Source organism: Ornithorhynchus anatinus, chromosome 11 (genome assembly GCF_004115215.2).
Source record: "Ornithorhynchus anatinus isolate Pmale09 chromosome 11, mOrnAna1.pri.v4, whole genome shotgun sequence".
Classification (NCBI taxonomy): domain Eukaryota; kingdom Metazoa; phylum Chordata; class Mammalia; order Monotremata; family Ornithorhynchidae; genus Ornithorhynchus; species Ornithorhynchus anatinus.
The window spans coordinates 133,444-161,389 of NC_041738.1; the positions used below are offsets into that span (position 1 = coordinate 133,444).

A 27,946-nucleotide genomic window follows, 5' to 3' on the forward strand; every position below is an offset into this window, starting at 1 on the left:
ACCCACTCAACTCTCTTTGTGAAAACGTATTAACTGTTGCTTTGCCCTACCTGATTCTTTCCCTTCTTGGGCTCTCTCTTCAAAAACACATCTCCTCCAAGAGGACTTCCCCGACTAAGCCCTCATTTCCTCTTCTCCCACTCCCTTCTGCATCATCCTCGCACTTGGACTTAATAATAATAATGTTGGTATTTGTCAAGCGCTTACTATGTGCCTAGCGCTGTTCTAAGCGCTTGGGTAGACACAGGGGAATCAGGTTGTCCCACGTGGGGCTCACAGTCTTAATCCCCATTTTACAGATGAGGCACCGAGAAGTTAAGTGACTTGCCCGAAGTCACACAGCTGACAAGTGGCCGAGCCGGGATTCAAACCCATGACCTCTGACTCCAAAGCCCGTGCTCTTTCCACTGAGCCACACTGCTTCTGTAAAAGCACTTGCGCCCTGGATTCACCCCTCCTTCAGGCCCACAGCCTTACGTATTTAACAGTGATTTACTTATTTACATTAATGTCTGCATCCCTCATCAGGAATGTTGGCTAGTTGAGGGCAGGGAATGTGCCTACCAACTCTCTTACATTGTACTCTCCTAAACACATGATAATAATAATGATAATAATAATAATGGTATTTGTTAAATGCTTATCATGTACCAAGCACTGTTCTAAGCAATGGGGTGGATACAGGGTAATCAGGGTGTCCCACGTGGGGCTGACGGTCTTAATCCCCATTTCACAGATGAGGTAACTGAAGCACAGAGAAGTTAAGTGAGTTGCCTAAAGTCACACAGCTGACAAGTGGCAAAGTCAGAGTTAGAACCCACGACCTCTGACTCCCAAGCCCATGTTCTTGTCACTAAACTACGTTGCTTCAAATTAGTCCAGTGCTCTCAATCAATATGACTGATTAACTAACCCTAACTTGATGATCTTATATCTACCCCAGTGCTGTGAGCCCCACGTGGGACAAACTGATTACCTTGTAACGCCCCCCCCCCCCCCCCAGTGCTTAGAACAGTGCTCGGCACATAGCAAGCGCTTAACAAATACCATCACCATCAACCACGCCTTGAGAAAATTTCCAGCTTCCCTCTCCCTCGGCCGAGAGGTACTCGGGACACTAAGCAGAAACGGTGAGAAGGAAGGGGGCCCAGTGGAAAGAGCACGGGCTTGGGAGTTGGAGGACCTGGGTTCTAATCCCTGCTCCGTCGGTTGCTTGCTCCTATGACCTTGGGCAAGCAGCGTGGCTCAGTGGAAAGAGCCTGGGCTTGGGAGTCAGGGCTCATGGGTTCGAATCCCGGCTCTGCCACTTGTCAGCTGGATGACTGTGGGCAAGTCACTTCACTTCTCTGGGCCTCAGTTCCCTCATCTGTAAAATGGGGATCCACTGTGAGCCTCACGTGGGACAACCTGATGACCCTGTATCTCCCCCAGCGCTTAGAACATAGTAAGCGCTTAACAAATACCAACATTACTATTCTCTGGGCCTCCGCTCTCTCTCCTACCTAGATTGTGAGCTCCCTGCGGGGCAGGGTCCAACCAAATTCACTTGTCTCTACCCCTAGAACAGTGTTTGACGCAAAGAAAGAGTTTAACCAACAACAGGAGGGGGAAAAGATGGCTGCTTCACAGCCTGTTTGGGCCCGGGAAGCGAGACACAAGTCCCGACCGCTTCAAGCCAGGGTGGGTTTGCTGAAAGAGAGGGCTGTCGGGGGCGCGCGGCGCGGTCCCGAGCCCGGCGGTCGCCAGGAGCCGCGCCTGCGCCGCAGCACGAAGCCCCGGATGTCAGTAGGCGGCGGGCTGGCAGAGCGAGGGGGAAAAAAGGGGGGGAAACTACAAGTCCCAGGGGGCGCTGCGAAAGCTGTGCGCGTGCGCCCGAGGGCCGGGCGGGGGGGGGGGCGGGGGGGGGGGGGGGCGGGGGGGGGGGGCGGGGGGGGGGGGGGGGGGGGGGGGGGGGGCGGGGGCGGCATGGAGGCGCTGCGGCGCGGGGTCGGAGCCGCCGGGCGGCGGGCCGCTCTCCGGGTCGGGGCCCGGACGGCCCACGGAGCGGCGGGCAGCGGGGCCTTGGCCCTGGCCGACGTGCTGAGGCTGCCCGAGAGGCAGGCGACGGCGCTGCTGTTCCCCCTGCGGGAGCTGGGGCGGCACGTGGCCCGGGAAGCGTGGCCCGGCGCCTTCTGCGCCTTCAGCCCCAGCCTGCGGGCCGTGGCGCGGGCCGAGGAGCTGTTCGTCCCTTCGGGCCCACACCGCATCGACTTCACCGGCTCCGCCGTCCGCCTCGAACACGCCCCGCCCCCCGGCCGCCCCGAGGTGAGGCCGGCGGGACCGCCTCCTCCTCCTCCTCCTCCTCCTCCTCCCCCCCCTCCCCCTCCACACGCCCGCTTCTCAGCCCGGCCCCGGCCCCGGCCCCGGCCCCGGCCCGCGCCTGGGGGCCGCACTGGAGGCGGCAGCGGCCACATCGGGCCGGACCCCCTTGTTCCTCCTTTCCCTTTCTCCCCCTCCCTTCTGCATCACCCCGACTTGCTCGTTAAACGCTTACTCTGCGCCGAACACCGTTCTAAACGCTGGGGTAGATAGAGGGTAATCAGATGGTCCCCCGTGGGGCTCACCTTTTTTTAACTCCCATTTTTACAGCTGAGGTAACTGAGGCCCAGAGAAGTTGTGACAAGTGACACCGCAGACAAGTGGCGGAGCCGGGATTCGCACCCACGACCTCTGACTCCCAAGCCCGGGCTCTTTCCACTGAGCGCTTAACACATAACACACTTTATTTTTAAGCTCCGCTGCTTCTCATCCCCCCTCCCGGGCCCACAACACTCATGTCCTTACCTGTCATTTATTTACTTCTATTCACATCCGTCTCCCGTTCTAGACCGTAAGGTCGTTGTGGGCAGGGAATGTAGCTGCTCATTCTGTTGTACTCTTCCAAGTGCTTATTACAATGCTCTGCACACAGCAAGCACTCAGTAAATAGGGTTGACTGAATAACCGACCCAGTCTCCCTCCCCAGCGTCTCATCCCCTCCCTGCCGGCCCCTGTGGCCCTGCCCGGCTAGGAGTTTCTCCATAGTGACCTTGTGGAGGATCCATTATTGGCTGGAAGGGGAGGGTCAGAGGCCGGGGAGGAGAGCCACAGGGCCAGTGTCCCGCTGACCGTTCATTGTTCACTCTCTTCTCATCAGGTCTGCTTTATAGGCAGAAGCAACGTTGGAAAGTCATCCTTGCTCAAGGCTTTGCTTTCACTGGCCCCCGAGGTGGAAGTCAGAGTATCCAAAAAGCCGGTAGGTAAACCGTGGCCAGGTATCCTGGACCAGGCCCACCTTTTTGGGAGGGCCCAAGACCCTTGAATGGTCAAAATCATGGAATTGAGCTTTTTCACATGAGTCCAGCCCTACATGCATCTCCTATGGCTATGTGCTAAAAGAAAGAAAAAAACCCCACCCTTTCACGATGATAATTTCAGGGAAACAATGCACTGGGATGCACAAAGTGGGATTTGGGGTTTTATCTTTGCCTGCTGTTAATTTGGTGACCTTAGCCAGGCCTCTTCCTCTTTTCTTGTCTGTGGCCTGAGCCTCGGGAACAGGGCCGGAGGGCTTCTTGGTTATGAACACAGCCAAGCCTGAGAAAACCTGGGTCATGATGAGGACTAGCTGTCTTTGCTTAAAAGGTACCAAGCACAACCTCCCTTAACACCATTAAGCTATTTCCTTTTCTGACTAAAGGGGCACACAAAGAAGATGCAGTTTTTCCACATTGGAAAGTGTTTTACAATCGTAGATATGCCAGGTTATGGCTACCGAGCGCCTGCAGATTTTGTCGACATGGTGGAGGCCTACCTGAAAAACCGGCAGAGGTAAGGAAAACATTTGAGCACCACTCGTCCCAGTGGACCTTCAGTGCCCAGGCGTGAACAGACATGGAAGAACGTGAATAACGCAAGGCATCCAGGCCCTGCTAGGTTTGTTACCAACCAAGTGAATCAGTTGGCCTCGTGGAAAGATCCTGGCGTTGGGAGTCAGAGGACCTGGGTTCTAATCCCATCTCTGCCACTTACCTGCTATGTGATCTTGGGCAAATCACTTAACTTCTCAGTGCCTCAGCTTCCTTATCAGTAAAATGGGAATTAAATCTTGTTCCTCCCCCCCTACTTTGACTGTGGGTTCCATATGGGAGAGGGAGTGTGTCAGGTCTGATTTTCTTGCACCTACCCCAATCCTTAGCATAGTGTTTGATACATAGATACTTAAATGCCATTATTGTTTTAACTGGAGACTCCAGTTTAGTGAACTGGAAGCCGCATATACAAAAACCCCTGTTCTTGGGTCACATTCCGGGGAGCCCCTGGCTCTGGGAGATCTGGTCCATCCTCCCACCTGTCCATCTAGAGGGGCTTAGGGAGCTCTGGCGATGCAGAACTGTAAGCTCCTTGTGGGCAGGGATTGCTTCTACCAACTCTGTTGTATTGTACTTTCTCAAGCCCTAGTACAGTCTTGTACACATTGTAAATGTTCAAAGAGTACCATGGTTTGATGGATTCGGAGTGGTCCCAGGATGATGCTCTCAGGCCATCACAGTCCTGCCCATCCCCTCCACAGCCACCCTTGGACGGTCCCAGAAACTGAACCTATGGAAACTGCCTCCTTGAGGGGACTCTCCCTCCAGCCAACATCACCATGCCACTCACCCCCCTCCACCCCCAAGGAGGGATGTTCCTCTCAGTGTAGACAAAAGCAGGGGGTGGTAAGGATGGGGGGGAAATCATCGAGCCTTAGGCAGAGAGACAGTGGGTGTGTGACATCCATGAGGGTCCCTGCTGGGGCATAGGCACAAATCTCATCAGGTGGGCTGTTCAGGGGGAGTTTCTGGTTGGAATCAGTATTATACTTTTCTACATGCTCAGCACTGGGGTGAATTCAAGATAATTAAGTCAGAAATGCCCCTGCCTACCTGGGGTTCTCAGTCTAAGTTGGTGGGAAGGCAGGTATAAAGAATAATAATAATAATGCACTTACTAAGCATTATTACATGCTAAGTGCTGGGGCATGCAAAGATAGAATCACACCTAGTCTCTGCCCACAATTTATCTCATCCCCATTTTACAAGTGTGAAACCTGAGGACCAGGGAATTTAAGTGACTTGCTCAAGGTTTCACAGTAGGCTAAGTGCAGAGTTCAGACTTAAATTTGGGACTCTTGACACTGTCCCAAGCTCTTTCTACCAGGTTACACTACCTCACAGTGAGTTGTGGACAAGTAATCAAATCAGCAAATCAAGACAACCATGTTAAAGTAAAAGGAGTGGTCAGGCTCTGCACTGTTCCTGTAGGCTTTTCCTCATTTCAAGTTTCCTCAGCCTCCCAGACTCCTGCCCTGGCGGCCCACAAAACTTTGACAATTTGCATTTTGGTCAGAGCCAACAAACTCCCCCGAGGAACATCTTGCATTGTGTGAAGGGAATGGAGAGTGGAGTCAATAGTGATCTGAGGAGCTTTGCCCAGCTTTCATTTAATGTGCTCTTTTAACCAACTCTATCACTAGTGAACTAATGAAAATGAAAAATGGGGAATTAATATCTATTCTGCTAATACTTGTAAATATTTCTATGCATGTCTCCTCCCCACCAGAGCCTGATTCATTTCCTTGTGGACAGGAAATGTGCATTGTACTTCTGAGGCTGAAGCAGTGTGGCTTACTTGATAGAGCACAGACCTGAGAGTCAGAAGGACCTGAGTTCTGATTCCGGCTCTGTCATGAGACCTTGGGCAACTCACTTCACTTCTCTGGGTCTCAGTTACCTCAACTGTAAAATGAGTATAAGTGTGAGCCCTATGTAGGATGGGGACCTGTGTCCAACCTGATTAACTTTTGTCTACCCCAGTGCTTGGCATGAGGAAAGCGCATAACTACCATAATTATTGTACTTTCCCAAATGTTTAGTACAGTGCATTGCACCCTATTGTGCTCAATAAATCCTGCTATTCTTCATGTCTGTGCTTTCCTGAATTATTCCAGGAATTGAAAGACACTAAACTAATTCTTGTATTGCCACCAAATTTTGTCTTTTAGCCTGTCGAAAACATTTTTGTTATTGGATAGCGGTGTAGGAATTCAGAAAGCAGACTACATTGCTATAGAAATGTGTGAAGAATTTGCATTACCCTATGTGGTAAGTAATTTTAAAAATTATCATGCATAGTGCTAGCTGTACTTCTAAAGAGTTTCTTGGCATGAGTCTGTACCTTTTTCCAAGTGCCCAAATAGCACGGGTTTAAAAAATGAATCCGTGCTTTTTGTTCAGCCTGTTCTAATGTGATTGTTTTGGTATGGATGTGTGCAGCTCCTTGTGTATTCATTTCATTCCCTTTGGCTCTTCCTTACCCTCATGTTATGATGTTAGTGTAGAACCACTGGTAATAGATTTAAGTTGCTAATCCCTTTTTCACAAGTGTCAAAAGGTTTTGGCACAGTTAAGAAATAGGGAGCTGAATAAAGCGTTCTTGTACAACATATATTGCTTTATTGGTGGAAGTATTGAGTAGCAGTATTAAGTGCTTACTGATTCTAGAATCTGTTCCAAGGACTTGGAAAAGTACCACAGAAGCTCCTGCCTACAAGCAGTTTCCACTTTCAGGGAGACTAGATGACAAAATAGTTGGAAAGAGAACAGAGATCAGATAGCAAGTCGGATGAATATGCCAGGGAAGCAACTGAATAAATCATTGACTTTAGGTCTGAATAAATAACTACGCACCACCGTGTTTGAAAGTGTCCATACTCAATTCAGTCTTACTAGTAGGATACAAATCGGGAACTCTCCCAGAGAGGCCCCTAAGCCCATTCTAAAAAGAATCCACCTGCAAAATGAGTAACTTCTCAAAGGTGTGATAAGTGTAGGAGGCATAGAACTTCCTTATTAAAGTCATTCCTCACTCTAGATGTCAAAGGAAAATGGGTTTATCTGCCACGGGGTCGGGTAGGGGGAGAAGCGCTGGGGGCAGGCAGAGTGAGCCTGGCTGTCCTGTCACATAAATATCCCCTCTCCCACCCCCAAACACAAACACACACACATGCTCTCTGTCTCTCTCCAGCTCCCCTTTCTGCCCTTGTCCTATTTGTGCAGGACACATTAGGGTTTCGTTAGCCAACCACAGCACCTTCCTGTGCACTCTTCACCCACTGTGGGCGAAACCAAATGTCCCGTGCTCCCCGAAGCCCCGTGGCTGCAGACTAGCAAAGACCATCACCAACAGGTGCAGTTCAGCCCTCTGATCCCCAAACATGGCTTGAGACACCAGCTCAGCCTCCACATGGGGCTTACACTGTCATTCTTCTTCCTCCTCCTCCTCCACTGCCACAGGGCTCAGACGTGACATGCAGCCAGGCCACTCTGGTGGTACATCTCAGGCACGGGGTCAGGCAGAGGCTGCTGCCAGGCCAGGGGTGATCTGGTATGGGACCCTAGGCCGGGGGCCCAAGATGACCCTACCCCTGCTCCCGGCTGCTTCCTGGTTCACTGACGCCCCGGGGCTCATCGGGCCCCCTTCCGTAAAACTTTTCTGTTACTGGATGTGTTGGATATAGTGGCCACACTGTACCTCAGTACATCCTGTATGTTTTGAAAAGCTAACCCATTGTGCTTGGGGAGAATTCACTCAGAAGTTTTCAGATTACGGCTGCCTCTAGCGTTGGGTCTGGGAGTCAAGCCCCTTGCCTGCTGTGTGACCTTGGGCAAGTCATTTAACTTCTCGGTGCCTCCATTTCCGCATCTGTAGAATGGAGATTTAGTACATGTTCTCCCTCCTACTTACACTGTGAGCCTCATGTGGGACAGAGACTGTGTGCAACATGATTATCTTTTAACTACCCCAGTGTCTCAGTGCTTAGTACAGTACCTGGCACATATTTAGGTGCTTAACAAATGCCATAATTATTTCAGTGGGTGGTCCATAAGTGTCTCAATTGTTATTATTTCTCCCCCGCATTCCATCTCTCACTCCCTTTCTTTCTCCATTAATGGATTCCTGCAGCTCGTGTTAACCAAAATTGATAAGGTTTCCAAGGGCTACTTAATAAAGCAGCTGCTCCAGATCCAAGAGTTCGTGAACAAGCATACCCAGGGGTGCTTCCCTCAACTGTTTCCCGTGAGGTAAGAATGGGCTCCTCTTCCCACTGAGGGCAGGGGCTTCCCATTGGGCTTGGGGACACCACACAAATTAGAATCCCATCGCAGGGCATTAACTTCCTGTTGTTTGTGGTCAGTGACTGAGCTTGTTCATCCCCGCCTTGAGTAAGCATTTTGCCCCCTGGGAACAGTGCAGGGCCCAAACTGTGAGACTACAGCTTGAACTCGGTTTTCACAGTGCTGTCACCTGTTCTGGAATCCATCTGCTGCGCTGCTTCATCGCAGATGTAACGGGAAACCTCCCCCCAGATGCTCCCCACGCCCACAGGGAGGGGGCCGCTGAGACCAGTCAACTTAACACGTAGGTATGGTGAGGGTTACCCTGGACCCAATCTGCTGAGAGAGCCATGTGGGCAAAACAACCTAGCCAGCAGCAACAACATAGACCCGTTGCCATGTGGCGACAGGAGCCCGGGCCTCAACATGGAGTCCTTAAAATGGTTTTTCTACGTGACAAGCCACTTGTTGGTGACTTGTCAGTTTCTAACCCCAATCTTGGAAAAGCGGCAACCGACTAATCCAATGACGGACAGCTGGATGAGTTTCAGCCACTCCCTGTCACTGTTTCATTTCCCTGGCAGACTGGACTCGGGCTTAAGGCAACAAATAAAAATCCACATGGCTTCAGTCCTGATGGTACAGTTTCAAGTCAGTCTGCCTCTGGTGGTCACATCCTAAAGGCTGAGCTCCTACTGTAACACTTGGAGAAGTGACCATGGGGCCCCTGGCGTGGTGGGACCTGAGGCCAGAGCCCTGACATCATGGTCTTGCCTGGGCCCCACCTAAGGAGTCTGTGCTGGTGGCAGGGTGTGGGGGATAAACTACCCTGAATGTTTCATGCTCTTGAGAAGCAGCATGGCCTAGTGGAAAGAGTACAGGTCTGGGATTCAGGGGACCAGGGTTCCAATACCTTGGACAAGTCATTTATCTGGGCCTCAGTTTCCTCATCTTTAAAGTGGAAATTCAGTACTTGTTCTCCCTTCACTGTAGACTCAGCCCCTTGTAGGTCAGGGACTTTGACATCTCTCTGCACCAGCACTAAGCACAGTGCTTAGCCCATATTAAGTACTGAGCTCTCCACATCACCGCTGTGTGGTAAGAGGCAGCTGCCTTGTTGCAGGCTCCTCCAGTCACCATGCCTGGGCCATGGGATGGGCCTGAAGAGCCATTTCCGGCAGGGCTGCACAGCCCAGGAACCAGCGTGGTGGGTTGGGGGAGGGAGTGGTCCTCCAGTGCCAGTTGGCTGCAGAAACCCCCACCACTTTCCTGGTCAACACAGAATTGCTCCCACCTATGTCAGAGGGTGGTCTCAACAGTTACAACCTTCTGACATTCCCCATTTGACCAGGAGGGATGAGCCTGGCTCCAGGACAACAGATCAGAATGAGATTCTGGCTTGTTCCAGAGCACCCTTCCCCTGCCACCACATGAGTGTGGGGTATGCCTGCCTCTGATGAGGGCAGGGGCTGTGTCCTGTGAGAGAAGGGGGGCAGGAGCTACAGGACTCTATCCCCCACAGCTGCACTTCACAACTGGCAGTGGTGATAGGTGCCACGGCCACATGCTGAGGTAGTTTTCCCAAAGGAAAGAGTTGTTTTAACCCAGATCTGAATGGGGCAAGACATGTCATGCAACCAGTGGACATTTCAGGAGCCCCAGGGTCCCACATCTGCTGCCTGGGGGCCCAGTCCTGGGCCAGGGACATTAGTCTTGGATTCTTCCTCTTTTTCAGCTCTCAGAGAAAGTCCAGGACTGGTACCTGGACAGGAATGGGGCTCTGATGGAGGAGGCTGAAAAAGGTCAGCAGCATTCTCAAATGGACTAGAGCCCCTTCTCAAGCAGGGGAAGGTGTGAAGTAAACTGTTAAACCATCCTCACACAATATGAATAAAGTCATCCTTTAGGTAGGGTGAAACCCCACCGGAAGAGATATTGTGATCAAGTAAAAACAAAACCCAGTGTAAAGTATCTACACCTTCTCGGGCTTGATGTTTTGACCAAATTACAGAAATTGTGACCCATGTGGCTTCTGTTGCACATGCAGTTCCATCACTCATACCTCCCACCCACCCCCCCCCCCAATCTTTTCTCACACCCCAGCACATCCTCTTACATGCTGCTCCTCAGTCTCTTGTCAGCTGTACCACCACCTCCCACCCACTGTTGGTATCCCCTCACAGCTCTGTTTTGGTGGGGAGGCGGGGAGCGTCTCCTCTCACTGGATACTCCCGCCCTAAGGGAGCTCATCCACCTTCGTAGCTTCAGCAGCCACCTCTACCCAGGGGTTGCTCAAACCACCCCCCCCAACACTGCTGCTGCTCCTGCCTCCAGGCCATCTCTAGCCAGCTTTCCTGCTGCCACCTCAAACTCAATGTGCCCAAAACTGAACACCTCATCTTCCCTCCCAACTCTTCTCCCCCATCCTGCCCAGCTTCCAAAACTGTAACCTTAGTCTTACCCTTGACTCCTTTCTCTTTTTCAACCCTCAGATTCAGTGTGTTGCCAAATCCTTTCCCTTTTCCAGATCTGCACCCCTTCCTCTCCAAGGAAACAGCCATCACTTGTCATTTGCCAGCTTGCTTGGTTTCATCAATCTCATCACTAGTCACCCTACCTCAGTCTCTCCCCTCTCCAATCCCATACTTCACTATGATGCCCAGACCATTTTTTTTAAAAATGGTATTTGTTAAGATATTTGTTAAGAATTTACTATATGTCAAGCACTGGAGTGGGTACAAATAAATCAGGTCAGACTCAGTCCAATGGATGCCTATCCCTCTTCACAGTGAAGACCCTGAAACAGCTCTCTGCCTCCCACAGATCTCCCACCTTTTAACTACACCCCCTGCTCACACTTTTGTTTCTCAAGCTAATTTACTCCTGCCTCTGACCTCTTGCTCACATTCATGCATTCGTATTTATTGAGCACTTACTAGGTGCAAAACTCTGTACTAACCGCTTGGGAGAGTAAGCTACAACAAACTCATTCCCTGCCCACAATGAGCTCAGTCAGGATTTAGAGGGGGAGACAGACATTAATATATGTAAATAAGTTACAGTACACACGTATGTGCTGTGGGGATGGGAGGATGAAGGAAGCAAATCAGGGCGACAGAAGGGAGTGGAAGAGAGAAGGGCTTAGTTAGGGAAGGCTTCCTGGAAGAGATGTGCCTTCAATAAGGCTTTGAAGTTGGGGAGAGAAATTATCTGATAAGAGGAAGGAGGTTGTTCCAGGCCAGAGGTAAGATTTGGATGAGAGGTCAGCGGCGATATAGAGATACAGTGAGGTTAGCATTAGAGGAACCAAGTGTGCGGGCTGGGTTGTAGGAGAGTAGCAAAGTGAGGTAGGAGGGGGCAAGGAGAAGGAGTGATTTAAAGCCAATGGTGAGGACGTTTTGTTTGATGTAGAGGTGGATGGACAGCCACTGGAGTTTCTTGAGGAGAGAGGAAAACATGGTCTGAACGTTTTTGAAGGAAAATGGCGGCAGAGGGGAATTTGGACTGGAGTGGGGAGACATAGGAGGCAGGGAGGTCAGCAAAGAGGCTGACACCATAACCAAGGTGGGACAGGAGTGCTTCCTCACGCCCATCTTCCTGCCTGGAACTCCCTCTTTCCTCAACCCTGCCAGTCCACAGCTCTCCCCATCTTTAAAGCCTTTCTGGTCTTCCCCAATTCATTTTTCTTCTCTCTGGGTCATATCTCCCACCTACCACCTCCGCACCCACATCAAAGGCACTCATTGAACACTTTCGGTGCACAGAGCACTGTACAAAGCATAATTCAGTCGAGTTGGTAGACATGATTCTTGCCCACAAGGAGGCAGCCATTAAAATGAATTGCAGAAAAGAAATGATTGGGTATGAGGGTATGTGGGTAAGTGCTATGGGGCTGGGGCGAGTATTGAAGGACTTAGGGGCACTCTGCCGAGTCCTTAAGGGGAAAGGACGCCTCTGCCAGTCAGAGAATAATAATAATGTTGGTATTTGTTAAGCGCTTACTATGTGCAGAGCACTGTTCTAAGCGCTGGGGTAGATACAGTAATCAGGTTGTCCCATGTGAGGCTCACAGCCTTCATCCCCATTTTACAGATGAGGTAACTGAGGCCCAGAGAAGTTAAGTGACTTGCCCAGGATCACACAGCTGGCAAGTGGCAGAGCTGGGATATGAACCTATGACCCCTGACTCCCAAGCCCAGGCTCTTTCCACTGAGCCACGCTGCTTCTCAAGAGAAGCAGCATGGCCTAGTGGATAGAGCACGGGCCTGGGAATCGGAGGGCATGGGTTCTAATCCCCGCTCCACCACTTGTCTGCTGTGTGACCTCGGGCAAGTCACTTCACCTCTCTGTGCTTTAGCTACCTCATCTGTAAAATGGGAATTGTGAGCCCCATGTGGGATGACCTGAATACTCATATATTCCCCAGCACTTAGAACAGGGCTTGCCACAGAGTAAGTGCTTAACCGATATCATTATTATTCTCCACCTTCAGCATTTCTGAACATAGCAGCTGACACCCCCCTGCCATGAAAGAGGCTGCCATGCTCTTCCCATCTGTTCATTTATGCAAAAGTATTTATTGAGCACTTACTGTGTGCAGAAGTGTACTAAGTGCTTGGAATGTACAATTTGGCAACAGAGAGAGACAATCCCTGCCCAACAATAGGCTCACAGTGTAAAAGGGGGAGACAGCAAAACAATAATAATAATATTGGTATTTGTTAAGCGTTTACTATGTGCAGAGCACTGTTCTAAGCACTGGGGTAGATACAGGGTAATCAGGTTGTCCCACGTGAGGCTCACAGTCTTAATCCCCATTTTACAGATGAGGTAACAGGCACAGAGAAGTTAAGTGACTTGCCCACAGTCACACAGCTGACAAGTGGCAGAATCGGCATTCGAACCCATGACCTCTGACTGCCAAGCCCGGGCTCTTTCCACTGAGCCACGCTGCTTCTCTGTAGTCAACAAACAAGTAGTCAGGCATCAATACCATCAAAATAGAGAAATAGCATCATAGATATATACACATCTTTAATAAAATAGAGTAATATATAGAAATATACACAAGTGCTGTAAGGAGGGGAAGGGGGTAGAGCAGAGGGAGGGAGTAGGGGGAATGAGGAGGGGCAGAGGAAAGACTCATGGTGTAAGTAGGAGGAACGACATAGACTAAATCTCCATTCTACAGATGCAGAAATTGAGGCACCGGGAAGTAAAATGATTTGCCCAAGGTCACACGGCAGGCCAGGGGCTTGACTCACAGACCCGACGTTAGAGGCAGCCATAATCTGAAAACTGAGTGAATTCTCCCCAAGCACAATGGGTCAGCTTTCCAAATCGCACAGGGTGTACTGAGGTACAGTGTGGCCACTATATCCAACACATCCAGTGACAGAAAAGTTTAACGGAAGGAGGCCCGATGAGCCCCGGGGCGTCGGCGGCCCAGGCAGCAGCGGGGAGCAGGGGAAGGTCGTCTTGGGCTCCCGGCCTCGGTTCCCCTATCAGATCACCCTTGGCCTGGCAGCGGTCTCTGGCTGACCCCCAACCCTGAGATGCACCGCCAGAGTGGCCTGGCTGCATGTCATGTCTGAGCCCTGTGGCAGTGGAGGAGGAGGAGGAGGAGGAAGAAGAATGACAGCGTGACCCCGTATGGAGGCCGAGCTGGTGTCTCAAGCCCCGTTCGGGGATCAGAGGGCTGAACTGCGGCTGTTGGTGTTGACCTTTGGTAGTCTGCAGCCACGGGGCTTCGGGGAGCATGGGATGTTTTGTTTCGCCCACAGTGGGTGAAGAGTGCACAGGAAGGTGCTGTGGTCGGCTAACGAAACCATAATGTGTCCTGCACAAATAGGACAAGGGCAGAAAGGGGAGCTGTTGGGGGGGGGGGGAAGAGAGAGAAAGAGTGTGTGTGTGTGTGTGTGTGTGTGTGTGTTTGGGGGTGGGGTGGGGGAGGGGATATCTGCAATGGAGATATCCCCTCCCCCACCCCACCCCCAAACAGAGTTGGGTGAGAAGGGAGGAGGGAGTGAAGACACTACTGCAGGCTCCCAAGTGAAACCACCCTTGTCGCCTCCACACCAGGGAGTGTAGCCACTCCTGCTGGCTCCAGAGTGTCTGTGTCCCAATCGACACCACACCAATTAGTGTAGAGGCCCCTGATTAGACTGTAAGCCCATCAAAGGGCAGGGACTGTCTGTTACCGATTTGTAATAATGTTAATAATGTTGGTATTTGTTAAGCGCTTACTATGTGCCGAGCACTGTTCTAAACGCTGGGGTAGATACAGGGTAATCAGGTTGTCCCACGTGAGGCTCACAGTTAATCCCCATTTTCCAGATGAGGTAACTGAGGCACAGAGAAGTTAAGTGACTTGCCCACAGTCACACAGCTGACAAGTGGCAGAGGCGGCATTCGAACCCATGACCTCTGACTCCCAACCCGGGCACTTTCCACCAAACCGCGCTGCTTCTCTTTCCTAGAGCAGGCGGGGATCGGGTGTGGGGGAATAACTCGCGAGTCCCCTCCCAAGCCCACGGGGCAGCGCTCTGCGGCCCGGCGGCGCTCAGTAAGTAGAGCCCAGACAGCTGATGGACCGACGGAGCCCGCGTGGAAGGAACGGCCGCCGCGGGAGAGAGGACGGACCCTTTTCACGGCCGGCTCCGTGGGCGGAGACTTTCCCAAATCTCTATCCCCAGGGGTCGGGGCTTCCCTCTCCGCCCTGCTCCCTAGGGGGGCGGGGAGAAACGAACACAGGGTTGGCGAGGAAAATGTTGGTCCTCGCCGTTGCCGCTCCCGGGTCGGGCCAGGGGGAACCTTCTCGCAGTTGTTGCCCCCGGCGGCCCGCAAGCCTCCCCTCGCCGCCCCCCGCCACAACTGGGCTCGCAAAGCCGCCCCCGCCCGTCCACCACGGAGAGGGGGGGAGGGAGGGAGACTGTTGGGTCTTGACCTTTTCGTACCCGAGTGCCGGGGGGCCGCAGAGCGCTCCGCCCGCCCAGCAGGGACTGGCCCCGCTCCGCTCAGCTCCGCCCGCCTTAAACCCCGGCCTCCGGGCCCGGCCCCGAGGGAGCCCGCCCCGGGAAACTCGGAAAAAGGGGAGAAAGCGTTTCCCCTTTTCCGATGCGTCAGCCCCAAAGTGAAGAGGGGCCGGGCCGGGGCGAGAGCGAGGGGTCACCCGGCCCAGGGAGACACACGCAGCCCCCACAGCCCCCCAAGCACAGTTTGGGGGCTGGTTCCTTGCGCAACTTCCTCACTGAGTTTTTGTAAGAATGAGGACAAACGCCTCCGCCCGCTTACCGGGTCACCGAGGACGACGAATCCGGCCAAGGCAAAGCAGAGTTGGCTGTGTTTCCGAAGAAGGCCTTTCCTGGGCAACAACTGTCCTACTCTGCGTGACCATGCCCAGCCCCCTGAGCAGACCACCGGGAGCTGAGAGACTCCTGCCAAGGCCTGGAAGTCCCTCAGCCTCCAGGGCACCTCCAGAACCAATGCAGAAACCTGACTGGACTCCTCAGATGCTCCAATGGAGAGACCCCCCGGGCCCATACTGTAACTCATCTCAGCTCCAACCCTCCTTCCTGCCTCACTACTCAGCTTATTCACTGACAGTCTTGCCCAAACTGATCATATCATCCTCCACCAGGAAGCTTTCCTTAATTGGTCCCACCTGATTCCAGTCTCATTGATTCCTCCCTTCACAGGTGTTTTCCAGGTGCTCTTATGCGTGCAGAGCACTGTACTAAGTGTTTGGGAGAGTACACTATAACAGAGTTGGTAGACACATTCCCAGCCCACGACGAGTTTACAGGCTACAGTCTATCCCTTGATTACTGATGCTACTTCCAGTCTGACATTTCCATTAGTTGTGTTTTATGGTCCTGCACCTTTCTACCTTCTCTTAGCCAACAGATTACGTGACCCTTGAGGACAGGAAATGTGTCTTATTCTCCCTTCCTAATCCTTCAGTTCTGTTGACGGTGCCCTCCTCGCTGTGCTTTACACAAAGTGCTTTGACATTCAGGTGTTTCTCACAATGTTCATCCTGGCAGTGCTCTTCCTTACAGCACTCTGTAGGCAGTGCTTAATATCACCGTGCCAATGTGGTGATAAGGCCCTAGTGGGGCAAGCAGGTGGAGTGGTTAGCATTATAGTGTAAACTCCTTGATGGCAGGGATTGGGTCTAACCCAGGCATCCACTTAGTACAGTGCTCTGCATATAATAAATACCACTAATTGTTTGCTAGGGGCTGCTGGTGGGTTCTAAGTAAAGGTGGAGAAGTTTCAAGATGGTTCAGAAAGTGGACAGTTGTGCAGCCTTCTCTCAATTGCCATTAAATTGAAACACAGCAGATAAACCATCCTCTAGGCTGTAACCTCATGAGCAGAGAGCGTGTCTACCAACTGTATTATTTATTACTCTTCCAAGCGCTTAGGACAGTGTTCCCCACACAGTAAACAATAAATAAGATTGATTAAAACGACTGGCCCTAGTGAAACGCCTCCGGGGCTGGGAGCTAGGACACCTGTGTTCTAGTCCCAGCCCCACCACTTGCCTACTTTGTGACCTCGGACTAGTGGAAAGAGCCCGGGCTTGGGAGTCAGAGGTCATGGGTTCGAATCCTGAACTGCCACTTGCCAGCTGTGTGTCTTTGGGCCAGTCACTTAGCTTCTCTGTGCCCCAGTTACCTCATCTGTAAAATGGGGATTAAAACTGTGAGCCCCACGTGGGACAACCGGATCACCTTGTATCCCTCCAGCGCTTAGAACAGTGCTTTGCACATAGTGAGCCCTTAACAAATATCACATTATTATTATGCCTCAGTTTCTTCATCTGTAAAATGAGAATAAAGTGGCTGGTCTCCCTCCCCCTCAGATGATGTGGGATAGGGACAGTGACCGATCTAACTGACTCTCTGTAATCTACCTCACTGCTTGACACAGTGGTGGGCGCATAGTAAACACTTTACAAATGCCACAGTGAATGGTGTGAAATTCCTCTCGGCGCTTCCCGGCAGCTTCTCTTCCATTAGTGTGCCCTGCCGCCAGGGGGCAGCAGAGGGCCGCAGCTGGATTTCGTCCCCAAGGTCCCCGGCCCGTCGCTGTTGCGTTGCGGGCGGCCGATGTGACCAGCCCGGCCTCCTTCGGCCCCAGACAGAGAGGAGACACATTTATCATGTCCGCCCCGGGGAGCGACGCTCTCTTGGCCGGTCATCCCGCCGTCCACCAAGTAGTGGACGTGAACTCTTCCAAATGGCCTTGCTGATGTCAAGCTGCCCCCTTGCTTCCCTAGCGTGGACCGCGGGAATCAATCAATCAATCAATCAGTCAGATGGATTCATTGAGAGCTTACTGTGTTCTGAGCGCTGTACTAAGCGCTTGGGAGAGCCGTCTGGAAACAGGGAAGAGCACTGGCTTGGGAGTCAAGAGGTCATGGGTTCGACTCCTGGCTCTGCCACTTGTCAGCTGTGTGACTGTGGGCAAGTCACTTAACTTCTCTGTGCCTCAGTTCCCTCACCTGTAAAATGGGGATTAAGACTGTGAGCCTCACATGGGACCCGATTACCCTGTATCTACCCCAGCGCTTAGAATAGTGCTCTGCACATAGTAAGCGCTTAACAAATACCAACATTATTATGATTAGTACAATATGACAGTTGGTAGATACATCCCCTGCCCATAACGAGCTTACAGTTTAGAAAGGGAGGGAGGCAATCACTGGGGTAGAGTCAGGGCTGTTGGATAGTCTGTGCTGGGTCACTGGGGGAGATCGAGGACACAGCAGAGAGAGTCAGGGGTGTTGGATGGTCCGAACTGGGTCACTAAGGGAGAGTCAGGGATGGAGAGAGGAGAGTCAAAGGTGTTAAATGGTCCAACCTTAGCCGTGAAGTGGGTGTCCAGGATGACCTCCTGACTTTGCCACTTGTCTGTTATGAAACCTTGAGGAAGTCACTTACCTGCTCTGGACTTTAGGAACCTCATCTGTAAAATGGGGATTAAGATCATGAGCCCCACGTGGGATCTGATTACCTTGTATTTACCCTAGTGCTTAGAACAGTTCCTGGCACATAGTAAGTGCTTAATGAGTACCATAAAAACAAACAAATGGGCTCTGGTGCCCCTGTCACAGAGGAGAGTTCTGGGTTGGGCTGAGTGGGCCGGACTGGCCGGAGCTGGTCTGGGCTGGGCTGGGTGGGCTATAGGGCTGAGCCAGGAGGGGGAGGCTCAGGCACCTAAGGGAGGACTGGATTGGGTCGAAGAAGAGAAGGAGGTGGGGACCGTCAGGTGGTCTAGACAGCATTACCAGAGTGAGGGAGATTGAGGGGCGGGTCCCCTGGGAACCAGCACTGCTGGACCAGCCTCGAAGCAGCAGAACCCAGAAAAGGGCCTAGCCACTCAGAGGGGAGGAGCCAAGCCTGGAGCTTAGGCTCCTGGGCTCAAACCCCAAAGCACCACCAGCTGCTGGATGACCTAGGGCCAGTCTGTTCTATAATAAAAATAATTGAAATTGTGGTATTGGCTAAGTGCTTACTATGTGCCAGGAGCTGAATTAAGCACTGGGGCAGATTGAAGATATAATCAGGATGGACAAACTCCCTGTCCACAAGGGACTCACAGGACTCACTGAGAGAGAACAGGGACTGAACATCTCCATTTTACAGGTGAGGAAATTGAGGCCCAGGGAAGTTAAGTGGCTGGCCTTAGGTCACACAGCAGGCTGGTGGTGAAGCCAGGATTACAACTCAGGTCCTCTGACTCCCAGGCCCATACTCTTTCCACTAGGCCATGCTGCGTCACCTCTTTGGGCCTCAGTTACCTCATCTGTGAAATGGGGAGACTTAATTAACCACTCTAAAGCGCTTGTGGCTACTTAGAAGACAGACCCTAGATAAATACAGGCTATTATTCATCCAGAGGAAGACCTGGTTCCCAGGGCCTCCTGGGCTCCTCAGAAGGGGCTGGAGTTGCCTTTAATGAGATTTCCTCCTGCCTCTGGCGGAAACTCCCGGACTGGGGTGGATTCCCAAGCCAGTTCTGTAAGAGGAAAGCCAGCCCCTCCAGCCATTTCCTGGCCAACCTACCCTGGTCTTCTCCTCAGAGGAGACTGGCCCCTGAGCGACCTGACCCTCCTGCCTCAGGCAGCCCCAGCCCCTAAGCGCAGCTTAGTCTCAGCTTTCAAATCCCATGAAATGAGCGAAAATTAATTCTGCAGTCTGGTCTGGTTGAGGGGTACGTCCCTTATGGGAAGCAGTGTGGCTCAGTGGAAAGAGCACGGGCTTGGGAGTCAGAGGTCATGGGTTCAAATCCCGGCTCTGCCACTTGTCAGCTGTGTGACTGTAGGCAAGTCACTTAACTTCTCTGTTAACTTCTCTGCAGACAGGGCCCCTCGTGCCAGTGTGGTCCTGGGAAACCCCCAGCTGGGCCTGGCCCCTGGCTCCGCTCCTCCTGGCCTGCCTAGGCAGGGAGTGGCAGGGGCCAGGGGTCCCAGCTTTGTCATCTGGAAAGTGACAAACAGAACCAGGCCAAGCTGAATGGCTATCCAAGGCCAAGATGCTCTGGTCAGGGCTGCTGACCACTGTTTTGGCAAGATGGAATCTCAGTGGCCCCAGTTTAGGGGCCAGAGGGCAGGGCCTGGTCAATAGCTGAAGGGAAGGGACAATTAGAGGCAGGAGGCACTCCCAAGGCGAAAGGGGGCACCTCAGCTGTGACCATTGGTCGGGTGATCTCCTATGAGATCAGTGGGCAAAGGGTCCAAGTGCCCTGTGCCCCAACCCTTCTCAGGGCCTGAGGACTAGAAGATGGTTAGAGCTGCTGGGGGCTGGGACCTGGGGCTGTGGTCTTTGGGATAGAGGCAGGAGCCTGGGACTTGGGGGCTGGGACCTGGGCAGGAGTCTGGGGCCTAGGAGCAGGCAGGAGGCTGGGGATAGGAGGCTGGGGTCAGTAGGGGGCTGGGGACAGGCAGGAGGCTGGGGCCTGGGGGGGGACTGGACACAGAGCTGGGGGCTGGGTTTCTTTTATGAGGCCTGAACTGGGGCTCAGCTGATGGGGAGGTGAATAAGGGATTTTCTGCAAACCAGTGACTCTGAATGGAAGCCTTGGGCTCAGCTGAGGGGGCCGAGGCAGGCAAACTCAGAAAGGCTCTGGGACGGGAGTGGGCAAGGAGACTGGGGCCTGGCGGGGGAGCAGGAAGAAGGGGAAGGGGGGGCGGAGATGGGCACAATAATGGGAGCGCTGTGGGGCGGAGGGGCCTGAGCCCTGCTTTCTCACAAGGGTTCGTTCCCATGTGGTTCCCTTTATCTGCAGCGTCTGCTGTCAATAGAGAGAACGCGGTTATTTTCAACTCCAGGATCCACTCCCGCCCCCGCTCCCACACACGTGCGCTCATCCTCACACACATACACACATACACACACACGCACACGCCACACACACAAACCCCCAAAAAAGTAAGCGTCAGAGGAATTTTAGCATGATCCACACATGTATATATGCACATTTGCAAATGTGTACCCCCCCACACATATAAACACACCCACACCACTAAAAATGAGACTTGTAGGGAGGGATTTTGAGTGCGTGCACACACACACACACACACATCTTAACACTGGTTCACCCCAAACCTTCAGAGAACAATCCACATCCCCTAATTTGCAGGAAAGAGTCCATATCTAAGCACTTGCCACCTTTGAGTTTTCTCTTCCTGCTCCCAACCCAGCCCTGCCCCACCTTCTCTCCCTCCCCGGGTCTGGGAACATCTCCAGTAGAGTGCCAGGGCAGGGCCAGTAGAGTGCCCCAACCCTTCCCAGGATTGACCCCAAGTCTTGACCAGTGCCAGTCAAGGCTAGGCAAGCGCCACAGAGACAAGTGGGAGGTGAGAACCTATGCTCGGGAAGCAGGAAGAAGAAGAAAGAAGGTCCCTGAACTGACCAGGGTCAAGGAATTATCCAGAATCTTGGGGGTGGGGACCCCACACCTGAGCCACATAGAGAGCTTCACCTGAGTGCTGATGGTCTGGGGTACAGGTTCCTCCCTGTTCTGCCTGGGATCCTGTGAATGGAGCAGCAGGGTCTGAGCTTTGAGGGAGATGAGGACCTGGAGCCAATACTCCTGAATCCCCATTCCCTGTGGCCCAACTGCCAAGGGAAAGTTCAGCCAGAATTCAGTTCAATCAATTCAATCATATTTATCACATTGAGGCCCTGGCTGCTTGGAGAAAGGGGCTCAGGGGGGCAGGGGGATGCCCAGAATGATCTAACTAGGCCATCACCATCTCTCTGGTCCCCAGCTACCACCCCCTACACATCACCAGGTATCTTGAGGATCACAGTGGCTCCCCTATGGCTGGGGTGCTCCCATCTCATGCCCCTCTAGCCTGAGAAGGGGCTTTAGGATTGTGACCCCCTTGAGGGCCAGGGTCCAGGTCTAATTCCCTCTTAGGTATTCTTGCCCTGAGTTTAGTACAGTGCCTTTCACAGAGTAAGCACTTAGTAAATACTATTACTACTTCTGAGGACAGGGCAGCCTACTGGCCCTGGGCACATACAGTCGGAAAATCCATCCTGACCCAGCCCAGCCCTGGGCCCACTCACCCAGTCAGGGAGCCCAGCAAGAATCGTGTGTTTCTGACTCAGAGAAGTTTGTTGGCTGCATGGAGAAACCAGGGGCTCAGGGCCAGGTGGCAGGCCTCTCGCCTCCAGCCCCGGGACCTGGTGAGGGTGGAGGGATTCAGGGGTGTGTGGGGAACAAACCAGGCAGGTTGTTCCAGACAGAGCAGGCTGGGATCCTAACGAGGCACCTCTGGGTCTTGGGGACTGGGGTTCCTCCCGTTCTCAAGTTCAAAACTCTCAAGAAAATGGAGCAGTTTGAGTAACCTCTGTGAGGTGGCCGGGATCCAAGGGCCAGAGCGGGAGGTGTCTGGAACCAAAGTCTGGGCCTAGATGGTCTGGGGACCCAGCCTATTTCCCAGAACACAGCAGGGCACCAGCTGGGAGCTTTCTTGCCTGGGGCCGCCCTGCCTTCCCCATCCCCGGATGGGGGACAAACTTACGTGTTTGGGTGGCAGCGGAAAGCCTAGGGTCTCGCTGCTGATTGGCAGCATCAGCAGTCCAGACTCTGGTCTGTCACCTTATCGAACCCCGTAGGATTAGGTCCCATCAGACTCGATCATGTTCCAAGTGGTTCGAGCCGGAGGCTGGGGGGAGGACTCTGAGGGAGATACGACAAGGTGTGCAGGGCTGGAAGGGAGTCGCTTCAATCCAATCAGTGGAGGAGGACAGAGGGTAGGTGGGCCACCAAAAAGGCCAGGATCTTTGAGCCCTTCAAGTTTTAGAGAGTACAAGGACCCTACCACCTCAGAGACCCTTCCAGGAGCACCACCCTCTCCTGGGAAGTTCTCACAGCCTCGCACAATACTCAACATCCGTGTGTTTCAGTGTGTGTGCCCACACAAGTGTGTGTGTGTGTGTGAGCATGTGAATCTGAAAACGCGTCTGTATGTATGAGAGTGTAAGTGTGTGTGTGCGCGAGTGTGTGTGCACAAGTGTGTGTGTGTATGTGTGTGTGCGTGCGCATGCCTGCGCAGGCGCTAATGGGGAGGGGAGGGGGCAGGGGACGGCCGTTAAAAGCCTTGCTGAGAAAGGTATTTCTGTGGACAAAAAAGAAGCAGGACCCTGGCTCTCGCTCCCTACTGCGTCCATTTCTCCTGCCTTTGCCCAAGCTGTCAGGCTTGGCTCCCTGGAGCATTCCGGCAATTCCGTAACTAATTGACAGTAATGGGGACCATTGGGAGCCTAAGAATACACGGCTTCACCCAGCATGCAATGGAGCGGGGGCGGTGGAGGGGGGTGCGGGAAGGGGCAGGGGGAGGGCCCCGGCTGGGGCAGCTGGGGAAATAAAGAATGTCTTTAAAAGTTTTTTGTTAGGAAGCTGGGAGGTGGGGAGAGGGGATGGGGAGATTTGGGGAAATTTCTATTTTCATTCCCAAATAAAAAGCCGTAACAGAGACTCCTAGCTGATCGTGGGTTGCCGCTCGAGACCTGAGCCCACCACAGAGAAGAAACAGATGGAATTTCCATCCCCCCCCACCCCCCAACCCGTTCCCACCCCCTCCCCTCCTCCCCCCACAACCATCGACTAGGCCGCAGTATGGGCCAAGTGGCTGAGCCTGGAGTTGTTGCCCGCCCCCCCCCCACCTCCACCCCTAGCTAGGCTCCCACGCAGCTGTGGAAACCCAAGGCTGTGAGCCTGCATGCAGCCCGGGCACCTCCCAAGCCTCAGTGCCAATGTCCCAGAGCCAAAACTGGGGGCTCAGCTTTCCTCTGCTCAGGTTACAGATCAAGGAGTGGGTTCTTCGGAGCAAGGAGAGCTGCCTGTCCAGGTTACTGTTTGGGTGTCTGGGGGTCAATCCTAAACTCTCAGTTGAAATGAGAAAAGGGGGGGTTGGGCAGCAGCACACTGACTCCAATGGCACAAGGGCTTGGGGCCATAAACCGGAACCTCGGAAAAATCAACTAGAAACAGCTGGCTCACCTGCCCTCCCGGCCGTCCTTCTGCCCTGCCTCACCGGAGACCTCAGAGCCCAGAGGGGAGCCCAGAGGGGAGCCCAGAGAGCTGCTCGGGATCCTGGGTGGTGGCCGCATGACTGGTCAGTCAGCCCCACGAGGAGTCCCTTGGCCGGATGGAGTTTCTGACTCCTGGCTACTCCCTCGATTTCAAGACAATCGAACATAGAACCAGAGCAACTTTAAAGATCACCCCACATCCTGATCGGCACACTGCATTCTGAGAGAACTGCTCGGGGCCATGCCAGCACCCAGTCTACCAGCTCTGGGGGCAGCTCAGCCACTGTCACACACCGGGTGGGACCTCAGAGGGGAAAGAAAACAGTTCCTAATTGGATGAGCTGATCGGGTCTCAACCTCGTCCCTTTCCTCCCTTGCTCGTCTTCTCACTCTCCTTAGATAACTGGGGTCTGTCATCCTCTTCCATTAGACCAGGAAGTGGTGACGGCAGGGATCCTATCTTCTGCCTCTACTGTATTTTCCCAAGCACTTAATCGAGCAACAGTCTTTATGAGTACCTCTTCTGGACTATCAATCAATGGTACTTAACACTTGGGAGAGTATAGTGCAACAGAATCGGTAGACATGTTCCCTGGCTACAAGGAGCTTAAAGTCTAGAGGGGAAAGAGTACAATATAGTAGACAGGATTCTTGCCCTGGAGGAGCCAAAAGTTTAGTCGAGGAGACAGACACTACAATTACCAAAGAAGGAAATAATAGCACATGTCGGACGTGTACCCAAGTGCTAGGGGAAGTTGTGCGTACCTAAGTGCTTAGGTGGCCTGGAAGGGCTAAAGTGGCAGTTAGAGCTATTGGGTGGGGAGATGAGAAATGAATCAGGGAAGGCCTCCTGGAGGAGATGTCAATTCAGAAGGTCTTTGATGATGGGGAGAGCAGTGATCTGTGGGAGAAAGTTACAGGATATAAGCAAGACAGACAAGATGGAGTCCTAGTGAGCTCAGTGCAGTCCATCAAACACTTAGTACAGTGCTCTGCACACAGAAAGCATTCAATAAATACAATTGATTGAATGAATGAATGTATCAAGCTCAGGAGGCACTCAGCAAATACCCCGGTCTGATGGAGCCCTTGGATCCATGGAGCACTTTTACTTTTAGCCTGGCACTTCTCCAACAACCTATCTCATCCGATTCTCACTACATCCCTTGAGGCAGATGAGGAAACAAGACAGAGGTGGTCCCAAGGTCTCTCAGCAGGGCCGTGGCTGCGACTAGAACCCAGAGAGGTCTCCTGACTCCCCATCTCGCTAGATTTCCAGGTACTTTGAGGGCAAGGATCACATCTATCTACTGCATTGGATTCTCCCAAGTGCTTAGGACAGTGCAATGAGCAGAGCAAGCACTTAATACATGCCACTGATTGTTTCCTCGGGCTCTTCCAGTTAGACGGCTGTACAGCCTCCATGATGATCTCCCTGCCTATAGCCCTTTAGGGCCTCAGTCTAAATGCTGTCCCACCACCCAGCTCAATGTCTTAAAACAGCAATCAGCTCACATCTCTTCCACTCCTGGTTACCCTGCAATGATTGTCCATCTCCCTGGGTGTCAGGCAAAGCTCCTCACCATCAACTTTAAGTCTTTCCCCCAGTGTTCTCTTTCTTACCCAACAATCATTTCTCCTCCCTGCTGCTGCTCACACTTTGCCGCTCTAAGGTCTCGATCTAATGCTACCCTGCTCTTGTATCACCTGCCTACAACTCCTGACTCATGGCCTCCCACTGACCCAGACTCTCTCCCTGTTCAACTCTGCCAGACCTCAGCCCTCCCCACCTTCAAACACCTTCTAAAATCCCACTTCCTCCCACAAGCCTTCCACAAATAATCAACACCCCAACTCACAACCCATCGGCCCCCTCTTGCACTTTAGTGTATCCATTTCTATCCCTCCCTGGCAGGCGGGTATAGATGTATATTCGATTCAGCACTCAATTTATTTATTCTGATTCCACAGTTTGTGTAAGCTCCTTGTGGATGAGGAATGTGTCTGGCACTTCTGTTGTACTTATCCAAGCACTCAGAACAGTGTGCTGCATCCAGGAGATACTCAATAAATACCATAACTGCTACTTGGAGAAGCAGCATGGCTTAGTGAAAAAAGGCCGGGCCTGAGAGTCAGAAGGACCTGGGTTCTAGTTCTGCTCTGCCACTTGTCGGCTTGGGCAAGTCACGTCACTTCTCTGAGCCTCCATCACCTCAGCTGGAAAATGGGGATTAAGACTGTGAGTCCCATGTGGGACAGGGACTGTGTCCAACCTGATCAGCTTGTATCTATCTCAGTACTTAGTACAGAGCCTGACACCTAGTAAGCACTTAACCGATACCATAAAGAAAGAAACTTCTCTGTGAGTCGGTGTCCTTATTTATAAAATATGGCTTCAGAACCTCATTTTCCCTCTCCTGCTTAGACTGAGTCCCAAATCAGACCAAATTATCTGTATCTACCCCACCACTTAGTATAGTGGTTGGCCACAGTAAGCGCTTAGCGAAAGTCCCAATGATTAATAGTACTGCCAGTGTTGGGAACTGCCATTAGACTGCAAGCTTCTAAGAGAGCAGAGACACAAGTGTCTTTTACATACAGTGAGCACTCAATAAATAACACGGGTCCTCTTGTGGTAGGGGTTGATTTCTGCTCAGGGCAGAAAGAAAAGGAGAGAAGGCATTTGATCCTCCTCCTCTAATGCAGGGAGGGGGTGGAGTAGGGAAGGAAGGAGTTAGGGTTCACTCCAAATTCTCAGAACCAGAAAGGAACTGTCTCCTCAGGGCTGCTTGTTCCCATTCATCCCACGTCCATTTAGCTGCCGCTTCCACCAGCACCACAGGGAAACAAGCTGTTCCTCGAGACTATAAGCTCGTCTCTAAACTTTAAGCTCATTGTGGACAGAAAATGTGCCTGTTTATAATTATATTGTACTCTCCCAAGTACTTAGTACAGTGCCCTGCACATGGTAAGTGCTCAATAAATATGATTGACTGACTGATCGACTAAGAAGCGGGCCTAGGGCTTCAGCTAGACCCACTTGCTGGCAACAATAGGGACTTTGCCGGGCTGGAAATGGTTTCCAAGGAGCAGGGCCACCCGGGACCACCTGGGCAATGGAGACCCCAGCCACAGTCCTGAAATGGCAGTTGCCCACTTCACGCCCCAGCCTGGGGAGGGAAGAGGCGGGACAGGGGAGCGTCCTAACTTCCCCTCCTGTTGCTCCTCTTCTTCTCCGTTCTTCTCCATCTCCTCTCACCCCAGTTCCCTTGCTGCCTTGGTGCGGGTGAGCACCCCAGGCCACCGCCCATGTCCCATGTAACACCCAACTCTGGGCAGAATGACCAGACTCCGGCCTTGGGGGATGCTGGGAGGCCTACGGTGGCAGCCCCGAGGGATGCAGTCGGAAATGCACCCGATCGGGCCAAATTTCAGAGGAAACAAAGCTGGAGTTAGGGCATGAGAGTAAGTGAGGCACCAGCATCCACTCTCTGCCCACCCAGCTCCGCACCAAGCAGGAAGCGGGGCAGCACCAAGGCCTGGGGCCTCAGCCATGTGGCCTCCTCTTCTCTGGGTCTCGTTTTCGCATTCCCACACTTGCCAGGGTGCAGGTATGGCCTCTATAGCCTCTTGGATTCTTGGGGAGGGGAAGGTGCTGGGCAGCCCCATCCAGCATTCAGAAAGACCGGCCACTCGGACATCCATGACATGAGGCAGAAGTTCCCTGGAAATGCACTAGCCTGGAGCGTGTTCTGGGGCATTCTGGGGCAGGCCTAATGCTCCTTCTCCAGAGCAGTCACTTTCCTCATCCCGGAGCCCTGTGAACACGGGTACCATATCTGATCTGTGAGAAATGCAGCTGATTGAGGCAGAAGGAGGCGAGCCCAGAAAAAAAAAAACCCCGGTCATCCTGACAGCTAGTGCAGCATATGAATGGGTCGGGGGAAGGACAGCCATAACAGGACCGTTGCCACAGTACAAACCCAGACAACTGGCCACCCTAGCTCTTCCCAGCTCCTGACCTGTGGGGAATCCCCAGGGTCCAGTCTACAAGGGAAAGTCGAGTGCCCTTTGGGTTCCAGGCCCAGTGTCCTGAACAGAGTGGCCTGGACCTGGCTGGGCTCCCCAAACCTCATCTCCCTCCTGCGGCTGCTTTGGTCTGGTCTATTTTGGCTCTCCCTGGGAGGGGCCTGAGCTGGCTCTCAGCAGCCCTTG

General features: G+C 52.8%; 1 protein-coding gene across 1 annotated transcript; it reads left to right on the top strand.

Annotated features, from left to right (window-relative positions):
* The first annotated feature begins 1,960 nt into the window (after positions 1–1,960).
* On the top strand, positions 1,961–10,145 carry GTPBP8 (GTP binding protein 8 (putative)). The gene is made up of 7 exons (XM_029075741.2): positions 1,961–2,304; positions 3,176–3,274; positions 3,719–3,849; positions 6,062–6,161; positions 8,023–8,141; positions 8,356–8,478; positions 9,910–10,145. The coding sequence occupies exons 1-7, from the start codon at positions 1,966–1,968 to the stop codon at positions 9,956–9,958; spliced, it is 960 nt and encodes a 319-aa protein (XP_028931574.1). The 5' UTR covers positions 1,961–1,965; the 3' UTR covers positions 9,959–10,145.
* Positions 10,146–27,946: the final 17,801 nt, after the last annotated feature.

What these genes read in the sequence shown, in the direction of transcription:
- GTPBP8 (XM_029075741.2), top strand. Translation starts at nt 1,966, where the DNA reads ATGGAGGCGCTGCGGCGCGGGGTCGGAGCCGCCGGGCGGCGGGCCGCT. An exon ending in AATTTGCATTACCCTATGTG is followed by an intron (nt 6,162 to 8,022) that starts GTAAGTAATTTT and finishes GGATTCCTGCAG; the next exon opens with CTCGTGTTAACCAAAATTGA. An exon ending in CCTCAACTGTTTCCCGTGAG is followed by an intron (nt 8,142 to 8,355) that starts GTAAGAATGGGC and finishes CGGTTTTCACAG; the next exon opens with TGCTGTCACCTGTTCTGGAA.